Source organism: Corvus hawaiiensis, chromosome 3, assembly GCF_020740725.1.
Source record: "Corvus hawaiiensis isolate bCorHaw1 chromosome 3, bCorHaw1.pri.cur, whole genome shotgun sequence".
In the NCBI taxonomy this organism is placed as follows: domain Eukaryota; kingdom Metazoa; phylum Chordata; class Aves; order Passeriformes; family Corvidae; genus Corvus; species Corvus hawaiiensis.
The window spans coordinates 24,808,957-24,830,118 of NC_063215.1; the positions used below are offsets into that span (position 1 = coordinate 24,808,957).

General features: G+C 42.7%; 2 protein-coding genes across 3 annotated transcripts; both read right to left on the reverse strand.

The window, feature by feature from the left end:
- Positions 1–1,634: 1,634 nt before the first annotated feature.
- On the reverse strand, positions 1,635–8,138 carry LOC125323741 (glutathione S-transferase-like). The gene is made up of 7 exons (XM_048298964.1): positions 8,114–8,138; positions 6,942–7,055; positions 6,225–6,276; positions 4,018–4,150; positions 3,098–3,239; positions 2,356–2,487; positions 1,635–2,025 (listed from the first exon to the last, which is right to left on the reverse strand). The coding sequence occupies exons 2-7, from the start codon at positions 7,026–7,028 to the stop codon at positions 1,903–1,905; spliced, it is 669 nt and encodes a 222-aa protein (XP_048154921.1). The 5' UTR covers positions 7,029–7,055; positions 8,114–8,138; the 3' UTR covers positions 1,635–1,902.
- Positions 8,139–10,713: 2,575 nt separating this feature from the next.
- Positions 10,714–18,313, reverse strand: LOC125323740 (glutathione S-transferase A4-like). 2 transcript variants are annotated; one of them, XM_048298963.1, is made up of 7 exons: positions 18,282–18,313; positions 17,544–17,650; positions 16,802–16,853; positions 12,788–12,920; positions 12,324–12,465; positions 11,157–11,288; positions 10,714–11,018 (listed from the first exon to the last, which is right to left on the reverse strand). In XM_048298963.1, exons 2-7 carry the CDS (start codon positions 17,628–17,630, stop codon positions 10,896–10,898), a joined length of 669 nt encoding a protein of 222 aa, XP_048154920.1. In that variant the 5' UTR covers positions 17,631–17,650; positions 18,282–18,313; the 3' UTR covers positions 10,714–10,895. The 2 variants fall into 2 exon arrangements, with proteins under 2 accessions (XP_048154920.1, XP_048154919.1); XM_048298962.1 differs by lacking the exon at positions 18,282–18,313 and adding an exon at positions 18,049–18,189.
- Positions 18,314–21,162: the final 2,849 nt, after the last annotated feature.

The window sequence follows — 21,162 nt, forward strand, 5'->3', positions numbered from 1 at the left end:
GGTGTGACCAGGGGAGACACCGGGGCTGCAGCCCCTGTGCAAGGGGTGCCAAGCATTCCGTGTGCCAGGGGCTCTGGCTCTGTGTGGGCAAAGGCGGGGATCTGTGTGGGGGATCGTGAAACCACACAGCCATGCCCGGAGCTCCTCCTGGCATGGAGTCAGTACGCACAGCACCAGTTTCTGGCTTGAGTTTCTGACAGCACACAGCAGCTGCAAATGCTGTCTGAATGCTTCAGTGAGGCAGGAGGGAAACAGCTCCTGCAGCAACTCCCTTTAATACATGCTTTGCTGCTGAAAAACAGGGGTTTATTTCCTTTTTTGATGACAAAAACTGGTTCCAGCTGCCTGACATTTCTTATAAAGAAACTGTTGGGTTTAGCAAGAGCTACATTGCCCTCAGTTTACCCAGATGAAAACTGCCAGTGCTCTAGTTTTAGCTGGATTTAGAGCATTGGCTCTTTCATTTACGTGGTTTATTTGGTGTTCAAATAATTTCACAGAATCATAGAATGGTTTGGGTTAGAAGGGACCTTAAAGATCATCTCGTTCCAACCCTCCTGCCCTGGGCAGGAGCACCTTTCACTACATAAATGCACATATTTGTCAGTTCAACAGCCTTGCTAACCTCAGTAGTGGAGCTTGATTTAAGCGATGGTAATGAACAACTCGAGTACAACTTGTATAAAACTTGGTTTAATAAAAAGTGATGTAAGTCAGCACGGAGTCCTACATTCCAAGGTCTCACTAACACCTTGCACCATCCTGACTCCTCCTTCCTCAAACAACAGGTTTTAAACTTCACAGCTGGTGACAAGCATTCCTTTCTCAGAGTCTGCAAAGTGCTTTTAGCTGCTACAATAGACCTTCTGATAAAGGAAACATTGGTGAAGCTGCAGTACAAGAGTTTAAGAGTCTAAACCAGAGGTGCAGTAGGACCTCTGGTCCAAGGATATTCCAAGTTAAGGTCAGAGGAAAGCTGAATCCAAACCTTTCATCCCCATCTTGATGCCTTTTCCTGGTCTTAAAATCAAGAGTCGTACATGGTTAGAAGGGGAAAAGGGATTTTACCTTGGTATTTATTTTAAGGATCCTTAGGTGCACACGTCCACGTCATATGCATCGAGATGCACCCTGCCCGAGTATCCCCCAAAGATCGGGTATAACATTATAGGTCTCACTAATTAGCATATCTATCCAAGATTCCCCAATGAGAGGCTCAAGTGAACCCCCCTCCCCAAGGAACCTTCCCCTGGATGGTTCTGTCTTGGTTTGCAGAATGTGTTCTGGAGAGGACCTTGGGGTCTGGGGCACACTGATCCCTAGCTACAAAGCTTCTAAAATGTTTAGTCTCTTAGCTTGACAAACAAGTCCAAGAATGTAGGCAAAAAGCACTAGGAATACAGAGGTTGTAAAAAAGGTATAACAGGGGTATAAAAGAAAAGGCAAAAAATCTTCATGGCATCAATCTAACCACAACCTGCAGGCTTTTCCTGGCATTTCCCAGAAAAAATACATGACCTACTGTTTGGGATAAACTCTCCTAATTTTCCAACTATTCTTGGGAGCGCCGGAAAAACAGAACCAGAGAGATCTTAGGCACTGAAGCAGCAGCAAGAAATCAATGAACAGCTGGGTTTTGAGTATCAATAGTAAGACTTTATTTCAGGTATTCTCTTTAGTTATTTAAGGCATCCTGTGTTGTCCACTATACCCCCAAATCAGTGAACTCTTTCCTTTGCTGGTAGGCTCATGTAGCTTTACCTTGAAGTGTTTGCAGTAGGCTAAAACCAGTTCTGTAGCTAAGGAAAGAGAGATCAAAAACCTTGGTTTTCAGTGTTTTCATTAATTTCTCACTATCAGCAAACACAATGAAATTGACGTTTTGTGGCTTTAGGGTGCTGCTCAGGAGTGGAAAATTTTCATCACTTTGGGTACATCTTCCTCTCGTGTTGGTGGTTTTCTCTGGCTGCCAGGCTGCAGGAATTTCTTTATTGTGGGGATATTGCTTATTCTTGCTTTGAAGCTCTACAAAAAAAAGAAAAACCAAAACCAAAACAGCACTGTGCTGAAGAATCATTGCAACTGTCAGACATTTCAATGTTACCCATACTCTGAAAGTCACATTGTGGCTTGATGCTGCAGAAGAAACTATATGCGTCCCCCTCTTATACTTTTGGGGTTGTGGTGACAGAAGGTAGCAGTATCAATGAGTATGTGAGGCCAGCTAGAAGTACTTAGGGCATCTGATTATTTTGCATGTCACATCTCACCCTCCCACTCTCCCATACTTCTCAGCCAGTTTAAATCAGTGCTCCTTTCCAATTCATTGTCCATTCAAACTGCCCATTCATTTACCTGCAAGAGAGGAAATTTGGCAAGTATATCAGGTTTGAACTCCTCTGCCATTAAAATGATTTCAAGTAATTGCACATCTGCCCTGCTCAGCTGGTTGCCAACCAGGAAGTCTTTTCCATGCTCTTTCAAAACCTAAAAACGGAGAACCAGAAGGAGATGATGTCTTTTCTCTGTGTTACTTAATAGGGTATCTTCAAAGCAGGGTCATCCATTGTTCTTCAAACACCTGTAGTACAAACAGTGATCTGATGGCACTGCCATCCTAGGCATAATCTATCAGCCCTTTCTCTTCTACACTGCTGTCTGGCAGCTCAGTTGTGCTCATCTGGCCTTGGCTGCTGTAGCTGCATTGAAGGCTAAGCTGTATGAGATACAGAAGGAACTGTAATACTTTCACATAGCATCTGCGGTAGAGGGGAATCTGCACTTCAGGAGGAAACTTTATGTCAAAGCTGATGCTGTAGTGTCTTTTGTCTGAAACAACACACAGATGCAAACATGGACATTTGGGGAGCTCAGAGTGTGCCAGGTTTTTGCAGCTTTACATCTCTCCCAGATCTGTAGTGCCTTCTGTCCCCTCTCTAGTGTCCTGCCTCCATCTTACTCCCAGCACCACCAAAACCAGAGCATTTATGTTCAAGTGGTAATTTTTCTTCTGTTTTCCTTCATAAAACTTGTGTGGATCCAGGATGGAGGTTCAAGATAACAGCATCAATTAAGCTACAACCTCTTTGCCACATACCTTCTCAAAGACTGGGAAATATCTGTTTGTGGCCTTGTCCATCATATTAGTGAAATGTTGCTCCTTTTTGTCTGCTGGCTGGAAGACGTAGTACATGAGCAACTCGTTCAGATCGAACATTCCTTCCACATACATATCGATTCTGAAAGGAATGGATCCACTTGGTCAGGTCAAACACAGCAGGTATGAACAGCACAAAAGCTACTGGCATAACCTCTCTGAGATGCTGGGAAATCGCTGCCTCTTCTATCACACACACGCATAGTCTGGAAAAGTTTCATTGGGGGCAGGCAGCAGGGGAGCTTGGGTGAAAAACAAATGCAAAATTCGTGAGCAAAACTACTGGGTGTGTCACTCAAACTTGTGCTAAAAACCCAGTCAGACAGGGTAAGTTGAGCAGCAGGTCTGTACAATATCTAGCAAATATGTTGACATGTGTTTACCAGTGCTTATTAATTTGAAACATTCAAAAATACCTCAGGTCAAAACACGTGCCCTAAGAGTCCTATCCTTTGACAACCAGTTATTCACTCTAACTCTATACTAATTCCTGGGTATAAGAGAGAGAAGTTTATTTGTTTCCTTAGAAAACATTGCCCTGAATTTGATGAGGTGAAAATGATGCTGCTGACAAGTGCAGGAGAAAATGAAAAGCAGCATCAGTAAGACAGTCTGCCCCCTGACTGCTTTCCTCTCATAACTGCATTGACCTCTGATTGATGATTCATGGGCTCACTTGCCCTATCTAATCTAGCTGGCTGTCACTGCTGTAGCCATCACCTGCAGTCACAGTCATCACATGCTGCATGAAGCGCTGCTCTCTCCCTCTGAATCTAGCTGTGAGCTGGGATATCCTTGTGTTACACAGAGCTACGGTGTGAGCTGGGGTCTAACAAGCAAAGGTGCTACTGTGACAGTACAGGGCTCTCTCCTTCAGGTCCTTCCCGTAGAGGTTGTACTTCGTTGCTATGTAGTTGGCAATGGCTCTGGTCTGCACCAGCTTCATCCCGTCGATCTCTACCATTGGCAGTTGCTGAAAGAGCAGGGATCCATCTAGGGGAAAGGGAATAACAAGGACACATTCAGTCCCTGAATGAGAACCACAACCGTGTGTTAGGCAAAGTAACCATGTGTACTATTTTTTATTTAGAATCTGAATCATTTAGGCTGGAAAAAGTATCCTAAGATCATCAAATCCAACTGTAAACCAAACAATGCCCAATTTCACCACTAAACCCTGTCCCCAAGTGCAAGTCTACACACAGTGACTCAACCACTTCCATGGGCAGCCTGTTGCAGAGTTTGACAACCCTTTTGGTGGCAATCTTCCTCATTCTTACAAGAAGGTATGGAAAATGCTCAGCATGCAACAACCGTTTTATAGTGACATGTTAATAACTTAATATTAAAGCAATGAACTGTGGAAATTTCAGATTTGGGGAAGCACCCAAATGCAGAACTTCTACCTGTCGTACACTGAAAACTACATGCACCGCATGGCCCTAACTCAGGTGATTTTCATGGAGATTAACACAGATGAGAAGGACTTGAAGGTCTGACCCAGCCAGTTTCTGTCATGCTTTGCTAAGTATGTCTGGACTTTCTAAGCACCAGCCAACATATAACGTGAATAATAATGAATATAAATAATAGTGAATATAAAAGCATAAAATGTCTTTGTGTCTACTTTATTGATTTTACAAATGGCATCTCATCTGTATGGGCATGTAGTGGGAAAAATGAGTGAGTTCCATGAGATTCCTGCAAGACCCAAATATCACCTGGAGTGAGGCTGGAGCCATGTAACCCTTTTCCTAGCCTGCAGAAGCCTTGTCCTAGAACGAAAGAAGTAAAACTACCTGTGGAAAGAGAGGTATCAGATCAGAGGAGCGAGTGAGAGGTTTTGCTCTAGGGAATCATGTCTTGACTCAGATAACTGATCAGCTATGTCCCTCTTTGTATCCGTTGTAAGACAGTCATGCAGAGAAAGTCTCTGCTAGTAGGGGTGCTTTTACATTTATACTTGTGTCTCAAAACACTTTTTGAAAGGCAGCCTGTGGCAGGGGGATCAAGTCATTATTCCTAAAGGAGAACAGGACTGCACATGCTACCCCTAGCTCAGATTTCTTTTGACAGGCCAAGTGAAAAGCACAGACATGTAATTTGGTTTGGAGGAAACGTGAACATCATGTTGAGGAAGATGGAAGCTGAAGCTAGCACAGTGGGTAGTTGCCTTGGGAGGCAGGAACACAGCAGAGGTACAGGTAGACTCGGAAATCTGGAACTCTGTTTGCAAATGGATTATAAAACAACAACGTTGTAGGCAACCTAAAATGCTAGTGAATTTCAAGATGATCTGATGACAAAAGCCTGTATGTCCTAGGACGGGAGGCAATGGACACCAGCTGAATCAAAGGAGAGTCAACCATCTGAACTTAAAGAAAGGCTCTGTCGGGGTCCCTTCCCCCCTGCCATGTGGTCCTGGGAGAGGGGCCCTGAGGGGAGACACGGAGCCCCTGGTCAGCCTCATTCCCCATTGGTTGGTTTGTGTTCCCCTGCGTGGGCAAGGACCCTCGGGTCCCATGATTGCCGCAGTTCCTCGGCAGAGCCCTGGCCATGCGGCTGGGAAAATAAACATCTCTCTGAAATATCTATCAAGAATCGGTCCATATATATTTCTTTTCCACGGGCTCGTTGTTTGATGCATGTGTTGCAGTTTCCCCACTGTAACAAGGCTCTTTGACTGTGGGTTGTCCAGAGCAGCTGTAACTTCTCCATCCTTGGAGATGCTTAAAAGCCCAGCTGGACATGGTCCTGGGTAACTGGTTGTAGGCAGCCTTGCTTGAAGAGGGGAGGTGGAGTAGATGATCTTGAGAGGTCCCTTCTGACCTCAGCACTTCTGTGAATCAGTGAAGATTGAAGAAACTGGGGGGATGATACCACTTAACACACTGCAGTGTGTATCTCTGAAACCTCATGTACAATCCAGTTAAGAGATTTTCTTCCTCAGAGACTAAGACTTAGACTTCTTAAGTGTTTTCAGACAAGTACTTCTAAATCTAATTATTATTATTACTACTGTTATCGCTATTGCTGTTGTTATTATTTAAAAATGAAGGAAACTTACCCTGCTGTAACTTTGTCAGATCGTCCCTTTTTTCCAGGTAAGATTCTTCAAACTGCAGGAAATAGAGAAGAAAAGTTCTGTTGTCATTCCATGTTTCAGTTTCTCTTCATTTAGGTAAAGAAGGCACAAAAGGGCTGTGTTTTGGGGAATTCTATTTTCTAAAACATAAATCATATTTGAAAGCTTTCAGGCACATTGGCCGTCGCTGTGACAGAAACCCAATGGCTCTTGAAACACACAAATCTTGAAACACTCCCTCTCTGGTTTAATATCAGAACCTGTTAGAGGTAAAAAAATATTACTATGGTTTTCAGTATACAGTACCTTCAAGGGTAAACTACATCATGGTAGCAATAATAATCTCTTGCTATTTTGGACGCTGGAATTTATCTGAAGGTATTCAGAATTGCAAGTGCTTGACCGCGGTGATCAGAAGATAAGAAGCCAGGTTCTGCTGCGCTGCTGGGGTTTAAATTTTTTCTTTCACTGGCTACAGGGGAGAGGCATTTGTGGTGCTACCAGTAGGCTTGGCACATGATGTGTGGAACTGAGACAGGAACTTGCCCCCTGCCTTGGGTAAGCTCGTGGTCACTGTTGGCTTGCTCAGCAATGCACTAAGTGCAGAGTTTGAAACTGCTGTTCAGTCACACTTTTCATAAGGAACAGTAAAAGTACATATTTGTCACATGCTCTCAGTATAAAAAAACACAGGCAAACCTCAACCCCAGCTGCTGCCAGTAGCCACCGTATTGGTTCCATTCGGCCTCGTCCATTGAAGTAGTGCAGCTTGGGTTTTCCAGACATGTTTCCACGTGCCTGATTTCCTAGTATCTGCAATAAAAAAATAAGCTTCACACAATAAAGATTTAGAATCCTGGTTTTGAGTCTCTAATGGCTCTCAAAGTTGTGTTGTTTGAAACTGATGATTTATGGTCCAAGACTTTCACCAAATTAATAGAGGAGGTAAAAGACTATATTGAGAGGCTGCCTTGTATCATTCTGCCTTAAAATATTTCTTACACATGCAGGATAGTTAAAGAGAACCCTGTATTTAGGGCATTTGGCCCACTCAGAGAACAAATGAATCAAAACCATTTGCATCCAAAGTGTTCTGTTCTGACCAAAAAGCAGAGTGTGCTCTCTCTGTAATTTGGCATTAACTCAGAATACAGTTTACTGTTTAACCAGATACATGCTATAAACTCAGCAATTGCTGTGCTTCCTCCAGCAGCCGTTATGCTCCATTATAACCGGCCAGGAAGGAATTCTTTCGCCCAGGCAACCTCTTCTACAACACTCCCTGCTTCTGTAATTTCTTTAGACAAGCCTCCAAAGACATGGAAGTTACTTTTGCCTCTGGTAACATCAGATTTGCCTTTACCACAGGCAAAGCCACAGGGCAATGCTTGCTTGGTCCAGTTCCAACTCTGCCAGAATTTCAAGCAACAGCAGTTTCTAGGCAGACAGCCACCCACCCAACTCACAACCCCGCTGCGCATCAGCAACAAACACACACAAACAGTGCCCAGCTTATGCCAGCCTCACAGCTACTGACACCCTGTCCACAACAAAGCTAAAGCATTAACAGCAGCAAAAGGAAAATGCCCAAACCCCCACCACATTCCACCTGTAAATAACATGTCAGCAGCTTCTCTACTGTAGGAAGAAAGAAGGAGGTGAGAGGAAACATGCCCCACTTCTGAGATCTACCTTTCTTTTTCTTAATTCTGTACACCTCAAAAGCAGCTGATTAAGAATCTAACATTTGGTGCACAAAACCATGTTAATAAAGAAAGTACATACACACATTTAATCTATAAAACCCATTCGCTGAGTTTCATGTACAACAATTCCCTGCATGTCCAAAATAAAGAAAAAACCCCACTTACCTTGGGCCCAGTGTAACTCTAAGTTCCCAGCAGCCCTGCCTTGAGATTATATAAATGTGTAGCCCCTCCTACATAGAGAATTGCAAACAATTCTCTGCAAATAGGAAACTTCTCTCTCTCAAGCAAACAAATCAATTTGTTCTGTTTAGTTACTTTTCACCTACAGAAAATAAATTCCTGCCTCATGCTGACTATGCACAAATGTAAGATAGATGAGAGATCATGATCATTGGAACATCTGTGCCAGCACAAAATGGTAATATGCCTCCCATTTTCATTGCTTGGCACCATGCTAGTTAAAAGTAATTATAACAGCCAAAAAGCTCACTCAGTTTAAAAGAATAGTGCTATGCCAATCACACTTTTATTCTAATATTTTATGGGGTTTTTTAAATTTTAACACATCAACTAATTCAGCTCAAATCTTTCACAAGTTTCTACGCCTTGCTTAGGGTATATTCCTTCAGGACACTTCGGCTGAATTTCATCTCTGGACATCTGGGTTGGACTTTTTTTTGTTATTTCTGCCAAAAATGTTTCCCTGAATTTGGCTCAGTGAAAATACACACCAAAGACAACGTAAGAGACAGTGAGTGAAGTGTGGTATCAGATGGCAAACTGCCCTCTGTACTCCTGACTGCTTTCTTTGGACAACTGTATTGATTTCAAAAAGTCAATACAGCATGCATTCCCATGCACCATCCTGCCTATCTAATCTACATGGTTAATAGTGATGGAGGCATTACCTGCAGTTACAGTACAGGTAGCTGTCTCCTTCAGGTCCTTCCTGTACACATACTTCATTGCTTGGTAGCTGAAAATGATCCTCATCCATCAGCCATCACTGTTGGTACCTGTTACATAGATGTGTTCCATGCTTGACAATAAAATAAGCTCAATAATTTATTTAGAACTAGAACCAGAGAAGGACAAGGCATCAAAAGAGTCACCACTGCAATGTATTGTATTTTAGGAGGTGCCTAGTCCCCAGGTGGAACACTCTGTACCCCATATGGCACATAAGGACAGCCAGGCTTCACAAAAGGAGACCCCTTACTGAGAGCACCTCCTGTAGCTCCCCCTTCTGGTTAGGGCTCTATGTCCCTCTATCCCCTCCTTACATTTTGGGCAGGTCTCCTGTCCAGCCTCTGACACTGCTGGAGAGTGTTTCCCATGTTTTTGGACATATATGACTTATGATGCAGAATCTAGGCTAATGTGGGAGATTGAAGCTTTCCATGCATCGACATGTGCACCAAGGTGCATCTGGTGGTGTTTCACAAACCCAGACTCGCTCTTAGGTAGGCTGTCTGGATTTACCATTTGTAGGCCTGGCCATGATAAACTCTAGGAGACATCCTGGGTCTAGAGACTACACTGTAGGAAAACACGAGTTCGAGCCTGAAAGTTAATAATGTAGAAATAGTGTAGCTGTAATAAATGGTCAAAAGTTTTTTTGGGGATATGCAGTTAACGAGTTAATTGTTATTGTGAGACTGTTACGGGTGTAAATGGTGGAATGTGACCACTGGATGGGGATATAACAAGGACCCAATGGGTTTAATAGCAGGAACTTTCTAGTACATTGCTTCATAGGGTACAAAGGATGAGGACGATGCCCTGGACTGTGATTGGAGAACGAGCCAACCAATGATGTAGACTTGTTTGAAAATGATTGGTGAGGAATGCACGGAGGTATAGACCAACCAGCGAACAGGAAAGGGACCAATCAGCGCGAGGATTGAAAAATGCACCATTCCGGTGGCACCAGAGACTTTAAAAGCCACCTGCCCCGAGGGCGCGGGGTTCTCCTATGGAACATGGGATCCAAGGGAGCAGTCAGTGGGTCTCACTGTCTTTTTGTGTATTGTTTTATTCTGGCTCCCATATTTTTTTCTAATTTCTTTTTTTCTTCACTCATGTCATAGAATATTAAGCAGCAGGTCTGGTTAGTGACAGTTGTTGGAACACAAGTTTCCTTCTAGGCAGATGCTTCTCTGTTGCATCAGGCCACTTCACAAAGCTGTTATTGTCTGCTGTAAATATTTTTATTTGAAAGTCAATGAAACCTAAGTATTTGTTGCTCTGTGTTCTGTCCTAAATGGGTAGAAATAAACGCCCTCTGCCTTGGCAGAGTCTGCAAAACAGACTGCACCTTTCTTTGATGACACTTTGCTCTCAAGAGGTAATGTATTTGTAACATGCTTGTGAGTAGCTGGTATGATCATACAAAAGGTTTGAAATACTTTATTTTTCGCTATAAATCATCAGTTTTGCAAAAACTTTGCTGAGAGACCTTAAAAATCCAATTCACCCACAAGCTTAAATTTAAGAACGGAAACTTGAAACAGGTGTACTTCTTTAAAGGGTAAGTGGTGCCAATGGTCTTCTCTTTCTTCTCTTCCACAGGTCTTACTCTGAGCTTTTCATGTAGAAAATACCTTCTTCAACAAGTTACATTCTGACAATACTAACAATGCATTGTTCTTTCTCTAAATTCATAAATTCCCTACCCTACAAATAGTTCTTTGCCTCCATATGCCTATGTTTTCATGTTTTGCCAAGCATTTATTATCAATAAAGACAAAGCTGTTGTCACATTGCCAGAGTAATAGAATGCTTTATTTCTGGTATGGGTTGCTTTGTTTTTCTAGCACTGGTTTTAACTAAAACAATACTAATTTACTGAGCTTCCTTCTCCTTTGGTTTAGGGTTTGGAGTTGCTGCTCTGCTCTCCCCTGCTCTCCCAGCATTTTGGGTCTCACCAAAGGTGGCAAGGCTTTCATTTCTTAAAAACCTTCAACACAGTTTCTACATAATGGGCATCTGGTGGCGGTTTCCTTGGGCTGCCAGGCTGCAGGAACTTCTTAATTGTAGGCATATTGCTCATTTTGGTTTTAAACGCCTAAAAAAAAAAAATAATTAAAAAACAATTAAGAGAGAAATTCTGGCCACAAAAATGTGATTTAGACAGCCTGGGGAGATGATCACTTCAGGACTGACCTCCAGCTCCTGAATACAGCATGCTCAGTAATAAAATTACCTGCAGCTGAGGAAACCCTGACAGCACAGCAGGAATTTTTTCCTCCACTGCTAAAATGGCTTCCATTAGCTGAACATCTGCCCAGCTGAATTTGTTGCCCACAAGAAAGTCTTGACCATGTTGTTTCAAAACCTGGAGAAGAAAAGAAAACATGGGCTGCAGATGAGAGTGGGGCATATGGGCATCCTTGGCAGCTAAGCCTCACAGCACAGCTGCAGAGCTGAGCAGCAATTCTGTCTGAAATTTCAGGGTGGACTTTTCAGCTGAAGCTGAGCCTACATCATTTCACTGTTGCTGGAAAAAAAATGAAGTTTTGTTCATTTCATGTTCTAGTAGACAGACTACAAACTTTGGTCACTCAGTAATGATGAATGATGATTGGCACCGGGAACAGAAACAAAACCACATGCTTAAGTAAACTAGTAACAGTCCTAGAATTAGAAATAGGGATAATGGAAGAAGTAACAAGCAATTTAAGGAATTCATAGAACTCCCATTTAGATGTTTCATGTAAAGTGATGTCCAATGTTGATATCAGGAAGCAAACTTAGAAATGCAGAATTGCAACAGCTAAGTAATGAAAATCCCTGCCTTTGGGAACAGGTTATTTTATTTTAGTGTTAAGAAGTTCTGTGATGTTCACCCTTTATTATTGTTTTCCACCAAAACTAGATAAATATTACAAAAGTGGGAAATATTGCCAGATGCATGAATCATATGGGTTGGGTTTGTTGTTTTATAAATCTATGACTGTTGTTTTACCAAAGTACTCCTAATCTCTCTATCTGATTTATTTGCAAGGGATTTTTGCATTCCTCCAGTGAAACTTTTCCAAATGAAATTAAGCATGGCAGAGAGATGGGCTCTAAACAAATATAAGTATAGGACTGTTCCTTCAACAAAAATAATCTCATGTGCTTGCTTTCACTTTAGTGAAAAGTTTTTCTGTACAGCTGAGAACATATTGCTTTGCAGATGTTCAAATACCACAGCCCTGACAACACAAGCCAACAAATAGAGGAAAATGTGCTGCTATATTTCTCCTTCTTTGAGACAGCCAAGAAAGCTGAGGATTGGGAACTGACCTACACTACAAATGCATTCTTATTTTGCAGAAACTTTTTGGATAATTGCAAGTTTGATAGACACATACTTGCTGTCACTTACCTTTTCAAAGACTGGAAAGTACCTGTTAGTTGCCCTCTCCTTAACTGAGTCAAGATTTTTCTCCTTTGCATCAGGTGGAGAAAAAGGAAACATCAAAATCATCTGCATCAGATCTGCTATTCCCTCTACATACATGTCAATCCTGTTGGTCAGGGGAAGATGGTAGAAAAAAGCACAGAAGTTATTTCATCTGTTTTCCAATTAACTAAGGCAACTTATAGGAATTTTATATCACCAACACAGTGCCAATTTTCACAGCCAAAAGTAAGCATGAACTAAACATGAATATTTTTCAAAAGGAATAAAAGCCTGTTTCTGTTTAGGAACATTTCAGAAGCAGTGGTTAAAACTTATTGTTAGTCTTTTTGATGCCTTTATACTGGATTTACAGGATTGAATTTGGTTTATATAATGTAGCTATCAAATAACAAACTGCTCCATAAGTGATAGGAAGTGTTACATACAGGGCTCTCTCCTTCAGGTCTTTCCCATACAGATTGTATTTCCCTGCTATGTAGCTCAGGATGGCTCTGGTCTGCACCATCTTCATCCCATCAATCTCGACCAGGGGCACTTGCTGGAAGAGCAGGAATCCATCTAGGGTGGAGAGGTGAAGGAAAGCCTTTTAGCTCCTCCTAGACTGCAAGCTGTACAGGAGAGCAAGGCACTGAGCACATTTCTCTTGCAGTGTAGAAGACCACTGATATCTTGCTCTAACTGTAAGACTCACTGCACCCAGCTAACATTGTGGGGAAGATCAAACAGCCTGCATCACACTCCTGTAGTGAGGTCACCACAGTGCAGCTGAGGCCTGGGCTTGACAGCATTGCTGGAGCTTCACCGGCTGGTGAGAGCTGGCCCTGCTTGTACTTCTGGAGCCTGCCTCATGCTGGCAGGAAAAGCCTGAACCAGCACTTCCAACCCAAGGAATAGAAGGAGAATAAAGATATGTGGTAAATCTGAACTTCAAAAAATTCCAATTCTTTAGAATGCAGATCAATTCCCTGTCAGGGACATACACATGAGTAGTACTGCAGCAAGGCCAAGCTGATAGAATACAGGAAGGGGTCAGGCCACTTTGAACATCCTGAAGCCACAGAGTTAGAGGCAGAGCCTGTGACAGCTGTTGGTGTTTGAGTAAGTTTCACACAGTCACTCCAGGACAAGAGTTTGAGAGTCCCCATAGATTTTACAGGCCTAGCCTTAGTGTCATTCTACAACAATTCACGCCTATTTAGAAACAACTTTGTAGTCCCATTTTCTGCTGGTGATGGTCAGAGCAATTGTCTGAGCTTTCAGTGAGGCAGCTCTGAGAGCTAAGTAGACACAGAGATTTAGCATTGCAAAGTCAGTCTATTCTAGACCAGTTTTCTGCTGGACTAATTCACTGTTTTTAGAGACACTCCCTCCTCCATTTACACACTAAGGGCATCCAGAGAACAATCCTGCCTTGTTTATAATCACAGCAGAACTCCAAGTCCAAACAGGCAGCTGCCACTCGCATTGCTCAAAGTTAATGATTTCTTTTAATTGCTCAATTTTTATCTGTTTGGTGAATCCTTCTTTCAGATATAAAGGTTCATTCTAACGGGCACGTCTGCCTGCCTCTTTCTCCAGAGCTGTTAAAATATAGCTGTTAAAATACCTTGCTAGGCTAGAATTAACAAAGATTCTTTACTTGTTCTATATTATTAATTTACAGATAAAATTCAAAAATTAGTTCTCTCTGCAGCAACAAATAGCCTGGATTTGTTTCTTGTAAACATTCACAGAAAGATCATGTGTGTTCTTGCCTTTCCAGAACACATTCCTGCATCTTAAGGAAGAAACATTACTTGGTATCTATCTAGCAGAAACAACAGAATGGGAAAACTAATAGATTGGGAAGAATATTTTTCAGCAGAAAGATGTGAAGTGAAAAATGAAATTTGTCTTTCTGGCCCTTGACAAAAAGCAGTGTAGCAAATATGACTGAACTAAATACACCATTTGTTTCTTATCTACAGAAAAGAGGAGTCCCTCTTAAAATCAGTAGTGGACTGCCTCTCCTCCCTCGTTTTGCAGGGAGAACCACTTCACATAACCACAGCACAGAATACATATGCAGGATTAAAAGGAATTTGCCAGTAATTTCAGGGATTGGATTGTGCTGGCCAAAGGTGGTCTGTGGAGTACACATTAAAAAATCAATCACCTGTTGTTGGAGTGAAAGCTCCTCTGGACTTGGGCTCAGAGGGAAGCCAAAGCATAGGGGTTGAATTAAAACCTTTGGACAAGCTGAGATACATGAAGCCACACCGAAGTGAAATAGAAATATAGATTTTTAACTTTTAGTAGAAATATATGCTAAGTGCCTTAAACATTAAAAAGCTGTAGCAGAGACCTTAAACATAGTTCTTGCTGCAGCAGTGGTACCTTTTCACAGAATTCTTTACTTTAGGACAAAATATAGATAGAATGATACTGTTCACATATTTTAGATGGCGTGTTCACATAAACAAGAAGAACTGATAGAAACTGTATATGCAAATCTGTGTAATACATGTGTAACACTTGTGTAAGACTTACGACTGTTAGAATTAGACCAGGATAGGTTAAGAAGAAGAAAACTAGAATTGTGTGTTAATCTTATTGGTCAGTTAACAAATATAATCCACACTTCTGTAAGAAAAAATACAGAGCATATAGAGTATAGAGGATATAGAAGAAGAAGCTGTTTGCCTGCTGTTTGCTGTTGCTGCTTGCCTTTATCATGTAACCCCTTTGAACTCTGCCTTCAAGAAAGCTATGAGACTATGTAAGTTCTTTATTGAACTTAGCAGAACATCAGCCTCCTCTGCTCTCTTACCCTGGTCCGGGAAGGAAGGGTACCCCATCAAAAGCTCAACAACCTGTTATTTGTAAGCAACCAGCAGAGCTCGTTGATACCCAGGTAGCACTTGGCCAACATTTGGCTGCACAGACTGTGCCAGGTTAGTTATCCCTCAGGCCAATAGGTACAGGTCTGCCCAGGCCAAAGTTATTTAACTCTCTTTGCCTCTGAAACAGCTGTCTGTCTGCAAGCTGCCTGCTGGGAAGAGCCCCTGGCCCAGGCATCATCCTGACACTGCTGGGGCATTGCTTGGAGGATTGTCAGCTGGTACATGCCAAAATCATGCCTGGGCCAGTCTAACGATGTGGTAGTGTCTAAACACAGGAAACCCTGTCAAAAAGCATATTGGTAGGGAGAGAAAAAAAGTTTAAGGGAGAAGTAATGTGGAGTTACTCCTGTTGAGTCCTGCCCTGCACAACTGGCAACATTCCAGAGGTCCTTTTATCAGGATGACTAATTTATCTATCTTTCTTCAACCCATTCTATTAAACCACACCTTTTTTCTTTGTGTTCTCACCATCTTAAGCTCAATATATAGACATAGAACGCTTGATCTTCTTTATAAAACTTCCCTATCCTTTTTACCGTAATTTAATTCTCTCTGGATATCAATAAGCTCAGATACAATCCTGGTTACAGTATCACTCTTTCTAGATAACCTATACTTGTGAAGGATTTACAGACTTGGGCTTTCACTACCTGTGCTCTTAGATTTAGAGCTATAATTGGTTTGTGTACACTGCACTGTCTTCCCACACTGTAAGAGTCCCAGCCAACTGGACCTGCAAATTTAATTCTGATCTAGTTAATACCACTTCTATTTTATTTTTGTTCACTTTAGCTTTCCCTGACAGAATTTCTTTAGACACAGCTTTTCCTTTCTGAGCTCAGCCACAATACATGCAAGCCCTCTTCCAACTTTCCTTGTATAGCTTGGCACGCTCAGCCTGCTCTGAGGTTTCTCTCACGTGTCTTGGGCAGCAGGTAAACTGTGAGGCATGTGCACTCTCTACTGCTCCTCAGAGTCCCAACTCCTTCCCCACCCTGGCAGGAAGGTCTTCTCCTTCCAGGGTGTCCGTGGAGGGGTTCACTGATGGATTTCTTCTGACCAGATATCAAGGGCAGTGGCTACAGGTCTGCATTGGTGTGTGGGAAGAACTGGTCTTGCTCGCCCAAGGTTGGCATGAAGCCTTTGTGGCATGCTGCTTGGACTATGTCAGGCTTTCCACAGGTCTCCCTGCTGGCTCCATGCTTTTTAACTAGGGGAAGCTTCATATCTCAGGCTCAGGGAGTTCTCTTTGCCCTGGACGAAAACTGTGCCAGGTACCATGCTAACAATTCAACAGCATAGTTAAGTAAGTTATATTAAATAGAAGTGTTTGCCTGCTTAATGTACTACAATAAACACAATCACAAATGCTCTGGCTTTTAGTTTATAGCAGTTATTTGGCACTGGAAATAACGGGTTATTCAAAACTAGTATTGCACTATTCAAGGTGTGCACCTAGAAGTTCCCCCTCGTTTAAGTAAACTATTTTTGAACACAAATTTAGCTAGGCTGGACAAATATTTTGAAGGACTACACCTCAGGTGTCAGGATTCTTACCTTTGATTAACTTGTCATACTGCTCTTTTGTTTCCAAATACACCTCTTCAAACTGAAAAAGGAGTGAGAATAGTGTCACACTGCTATTCTTCTGTTAACTTTCTTCTATTAAGTGATAGTACATAACCATGCACAGAACTACTGAGTCAAGCAAAAGGTAATGGGCCAGATCTTCAATCACACTGTTTGGGTACAGATGTCCTGAGGATCCAACACTCCCTGACAGCTGATGGGGAACAGAAGGAGGGCCTGGCCACTTCTGCATTAGTGCACTAATACAGAAATAAACCAAGACCAAGCAGAAACAGAGTGCAAGCATCTACAGAAACAAGACAGGTTGGGGCCAGCGCCAAAGGAAAAAAGGCACATCAAATATTTCTAACCCCACCCCAGTTTACACACATCGTAACTGGACACTTAATAAGACTGAGTTAAGGAGGTTTAGCACAGCTACAAAACTTACAATTAATAAAGGTCCTTTAAATAAATCCCCATTTTGTCCCATTAGGGTTAATTACTTCAGGAGATTGATACTACTGCTAATAAACTCTGAATGCGAATGAGTTTTGCATCCCACATATCAACCACCGAACAATGTAGTTACAAACATGCAGTGCTATTGGACATATGAATTTAGCCACTCTCATGCAGCTTTTATCCTCCACACGCATGTTAAATTGTCCCCCACTGAGGAAAGTTGCAAACACCAGTCTGTAACACTCTACTGAAAACGTCACCCAACCTCTACGCCGGCTGCTGCCAACAGCCACCGTATGGGCTCCATCCGGCCCCTTCCATTCAAGTAGGTAAGCCTGGGCTTCCCCGACATGTTCCTGAGCTCCTGGTTCCCTGAAAGATATTAAGCAGAAAACAGTCTCTCATAAAACTGGTGTAAGCACCATTATTTTGAGGGGAGACAGCACCGTTTATTCTCACTATGCCTGATCAAGTTTAAACTTCATTTGGTTCAAAACATAAAATGAGAGACAGCCAGTGCTAGGAAAGGAAAGATGTGTGAATCTGTAAAGCCATACCCAGTGCTGACAGGGAGGGTTTCTTATGATTGAAAGCAAATACAGACATGTTTAAACAAATGGTATGAGTCCCTAGCTACAGGGGGAACACTGCTGCCCATGAAGACAATTATACAAAGCCACTGAAAATGCCACCACATCTCAGGGAAGCTACTCACTTAGCCTCATTGTCACCATCATTGAAAAGATTAAAAGAAGGAAAACACGTTTTACCAGTAAGCTGAAATTCATCTTGCTTTGTTTGCCATATGTGCATTTTGCAGCTTCACATGCAGTCCATTTCTTTCCTCAAATAGGGGCAAATGAATTGTTGCTATTCCCTGTACTAGTTTGAAAACAAACCAGTGGGAGGCACCAAGTCAGAATAACAATTTAATGGAAATTAAAGAAAAGGAAGAAAAAAGTAAAAGAAAAACACTGTCAAACTGACAGAGTCAAGGTACAACCTGACACCCTGTTAGGCAGGGTGGTGGTAGCAGTCTGGTAGAATGGTGGCTGCAGTCCTCTGAAGCAGTGATCCTGTAGTAAAACAGTCTGCTCTTCCTCAGGAAGTCCAATGGTGGCTGTGTAGCTCCTGTCCTCTGGAAATCCAGTGGGAAGCCCGTGTCTCTGGTGTTCAGCCTCAGATTATATCCACGATGGGATGCTTGGTTCCTCCCTCTGGGTGGAGCATCTCACAATGGGGTAACGAGTCATGAGGCAAAGTGTTGATTAGGCTCATTAACAGGAGATAGTCCGGAGGGAGTTATCGCTGAGTCAGGCGGCAGGACAATGATGGGCAATTAACAGAAAGATAGTCTGGGGGGAGGAGGCAAGGAAACACTGCCCCACCTGGTTTCAACGGCTCCTGAGGATGGTAATAGAATACACTGCAACCCAGGACATTCCCTTTACTCCATGAAACAGAATGAGCTTCTTTAGCCATCCTGCATGGCTGCAGCCCATTTCCTTGCTGCTTTTGGCAGCCTTGAGGTGTCCCTTGAAGCCAGATGTGGAACCTAGCTGCACTAGTGTCTAGGTTTGAAAGACAGGTGTCTGCTAAGGAAGGCAGAAGCCTCCCTTGGAATGGCAGATGTAACCTCTTTCCCTCCAAATTATTATAATTTTGAAATCAAGGGCTTTTAGGCAAAGATGTGGGAAATAGGAATAACAGTTCTCTACTATTATATATTATATATATAACCAGTCAAACAAACAGCAATAACTATGGCAGTAACAGCAAACAATCACAAACCCAGTCCCAGCCTTCTCGGCTGTCAGGCCCTTTCCCCTCGGGTGCAGTTCCGCTCGCAGCCGGCAGGGGCGCTGGCGGCTCCCGGTGAGCAGGGCAGGTGCGATGGTTCCCCCGCGGCTGCAGGGGGCGCTCCGGAGCGAGCTCGGGGAGCACGCGGCACCGGTGCCCTGGGATCCCGGGAAGGGATGGAACAAAGGCTTCACAAACCCCTGGCCGGACCCTCGAGAACAGCAAGCTGAAACGGCGGGCTGGAACGGCCGGGACGAGCGCAAATCCCGGGTGGCAGATGCGATGTATCCAAACGGGGAACCCCGCGGAGGTCGGGCAGGCAGGGCGAGCACGGCTACAATGTAGCGAAGGCTCGAAGCAGCAGCGGGGCAGGGCGGCCACAGCCCAGCCTCCAGCAGAGCAGGGAAGGCGGCTTTGGGATCCCAGTGTTGTTTCCAGCAGAAAGAAAAGCGGCCGAAAAGAACCAGCAGCTCCTCTCTCTCCGAACTGCCGAGACCGAACTGCCCACACACCCAGGTGAAACAAAAGGAGCAGCCAGGTCTTTTGTTTTCTCTTAAGCACCCAGCGATTTGTATCTTAGTAACAGTTTGGGGGGAAATTCCTTTAACAGAAAAAAAAAACTAGACCTCTTAAAACCCCAACAACTGGCTTCAGGTGCACTCAGAAGTAGCCCCTGGGGCACAGGGGCCCTGCATGTCCCGGGGACTGGCAGGCACACCGAGGCTGTCGATGCTTTGCTGTACCTGTGCCTCTCCCAGAGCGCGTGGCAGAGACAGCGCGTTTGTACCGAGCTGTTTCATACGCAGGGACAACCAGCTGGACTGGCAGTGCTCACACACGAGCAGAATTTCTGCATCCAGGCCTTAATTCCTCTGTGCTTATGCCCTAATTACTAAAAGAATATGACTAGCATTCCCCTTCATAAAGATGTTTGTATCATACACTAATGATCAGAAGGAAAAAAACCCTTTAAAATAGATATCCTACTGGCTCAGAGTGCCTCACTTAAAAAAATTTCCAGATGACTCCAGTTTTCCCAGTTAAAAGCCAAAGCTGCAACATGACATCTGTCACACCTAGCATCCACTTGATATTTCTTATTTGAATCAGGCTCAGTACACTCTAGTGATATGTTTTCTTCAAGTCACAGTGCTTTGTAGGTGTACTTAAAGTAAAGTACATTTGGAACATATTTTGCCAAAATTTGAGTTGAAAAAACAAGGTCGAGGGTTCTCTCTTGAGCAATTCCAGTAAGAACTGAGTCATGCTACTAGAATATATAGGGATATCTTGGGCAATTTAGTAAATATAATCCAAGTACACATTAAGGAAAAAAGTATGTTCAGTTTTAAAGTGTGAATAGCTGTTCCTAATTATAATGTTTGGCTTAAAGGACAGTGTTTTATTAGTTTCTGCACCTTGTGTGACTAGCTTTCACTGCAGGGCAGCTTTTCAACTTAGTTCACAACAATTAGCTAGTGCTTCTTTCATTATCACACTTTTCAGCTACATTGCATCTGTATCATTTCAACACACATTGCCCCAACTTGTAATGCACAGAAACTTACAGTAAGACTTTTCCTTTAAGTAAAAAAGTCAATGACTGAAATATCAAGTATATGAAACTTAATCCTCTTGGAAACATTATCTTTCGTTTGCAGAAGAAGAGTAGAAGGAGTAAGAAGCCTCAGGTATCATTTTATTATTTTACACGAACAAGAGATTCTATGTGGCATTAAATTATGCAAGAAGAGGAATGACAAACATAGAATTAAAACTTGTTTTAAGATCATTTTTTAAAATTAAAAATAACACTATCAGCTCTGAGTGGATTTTAGTTACCTTAAGCTTCCAACACAGAAAAAACCAAAAAAAAAACCAACAAAACCAAACCAAACAAACAAACAAAACCAAAAAAACCCCCAACTTCTTGGGTTTTGGTTAAAAGTCGCCTCAATCTTTAGATCTACTGAATGCATCTCCACTGACTATACAAGGACCTGACACCTGTAGCTCACATACAGGCAGCTACTTTCAGTTAGTGGGTCTGGACCTGAGTCTTGTCCGGTGGGCTCATTTTAGTT

What these genes read in the sequence shown, in the direction of transcription:
- LOC125323741 (XM_048298964.1), bottom strand. Translation starts at nt 7,028, where the DNA reads ATGTCTGGAAAACCCAAGCTGCACTACTTCAATGGACGAGGCCGAATG. An exon ending in TCTGACAAAGTTACAGCAGG is followed by an intron (nt 4,151 to 6,224) that starts GTAAGTTTCCTT and finishes CCTTTCCCCTAG; the next exon opens with ATGGATCCCTGCTCTTTCAG. An exon ending in GACCTGAAGGAGAGAGCCCT is followed by an intron (nt 3,240 to 4,017) that starts GTACTGTCACAG and finishes CATTCCTTTCAG; the next exon opens with AATCGATATGTATGTGGAAG.
- LOC125323740 (XM_048298962.1), bottom strand. Translation starts at nt 18,091, where the DNA reads ATGCACATATGGCAAACAAAGCAAGATGAATTTCAGCTTACTG. An exon ending in AGATGAATTTCAGCTTACTG is followed by an intron (nt 17,651 to 18,048) that starts GTAAAACGTGTT and finishes AATATCTTTCAG; the next exon opens with GGAACCAGGAGCTCAGGAAC. An exon ending in GACCTGAAGGAGAGAGCCCT is followed by an intron (nt 12,466 to 12,787) that starts GTATGTAACACT and finishes CCTGACCAACAG; the next exon opens with GATTGACATGTATGTAGAGG.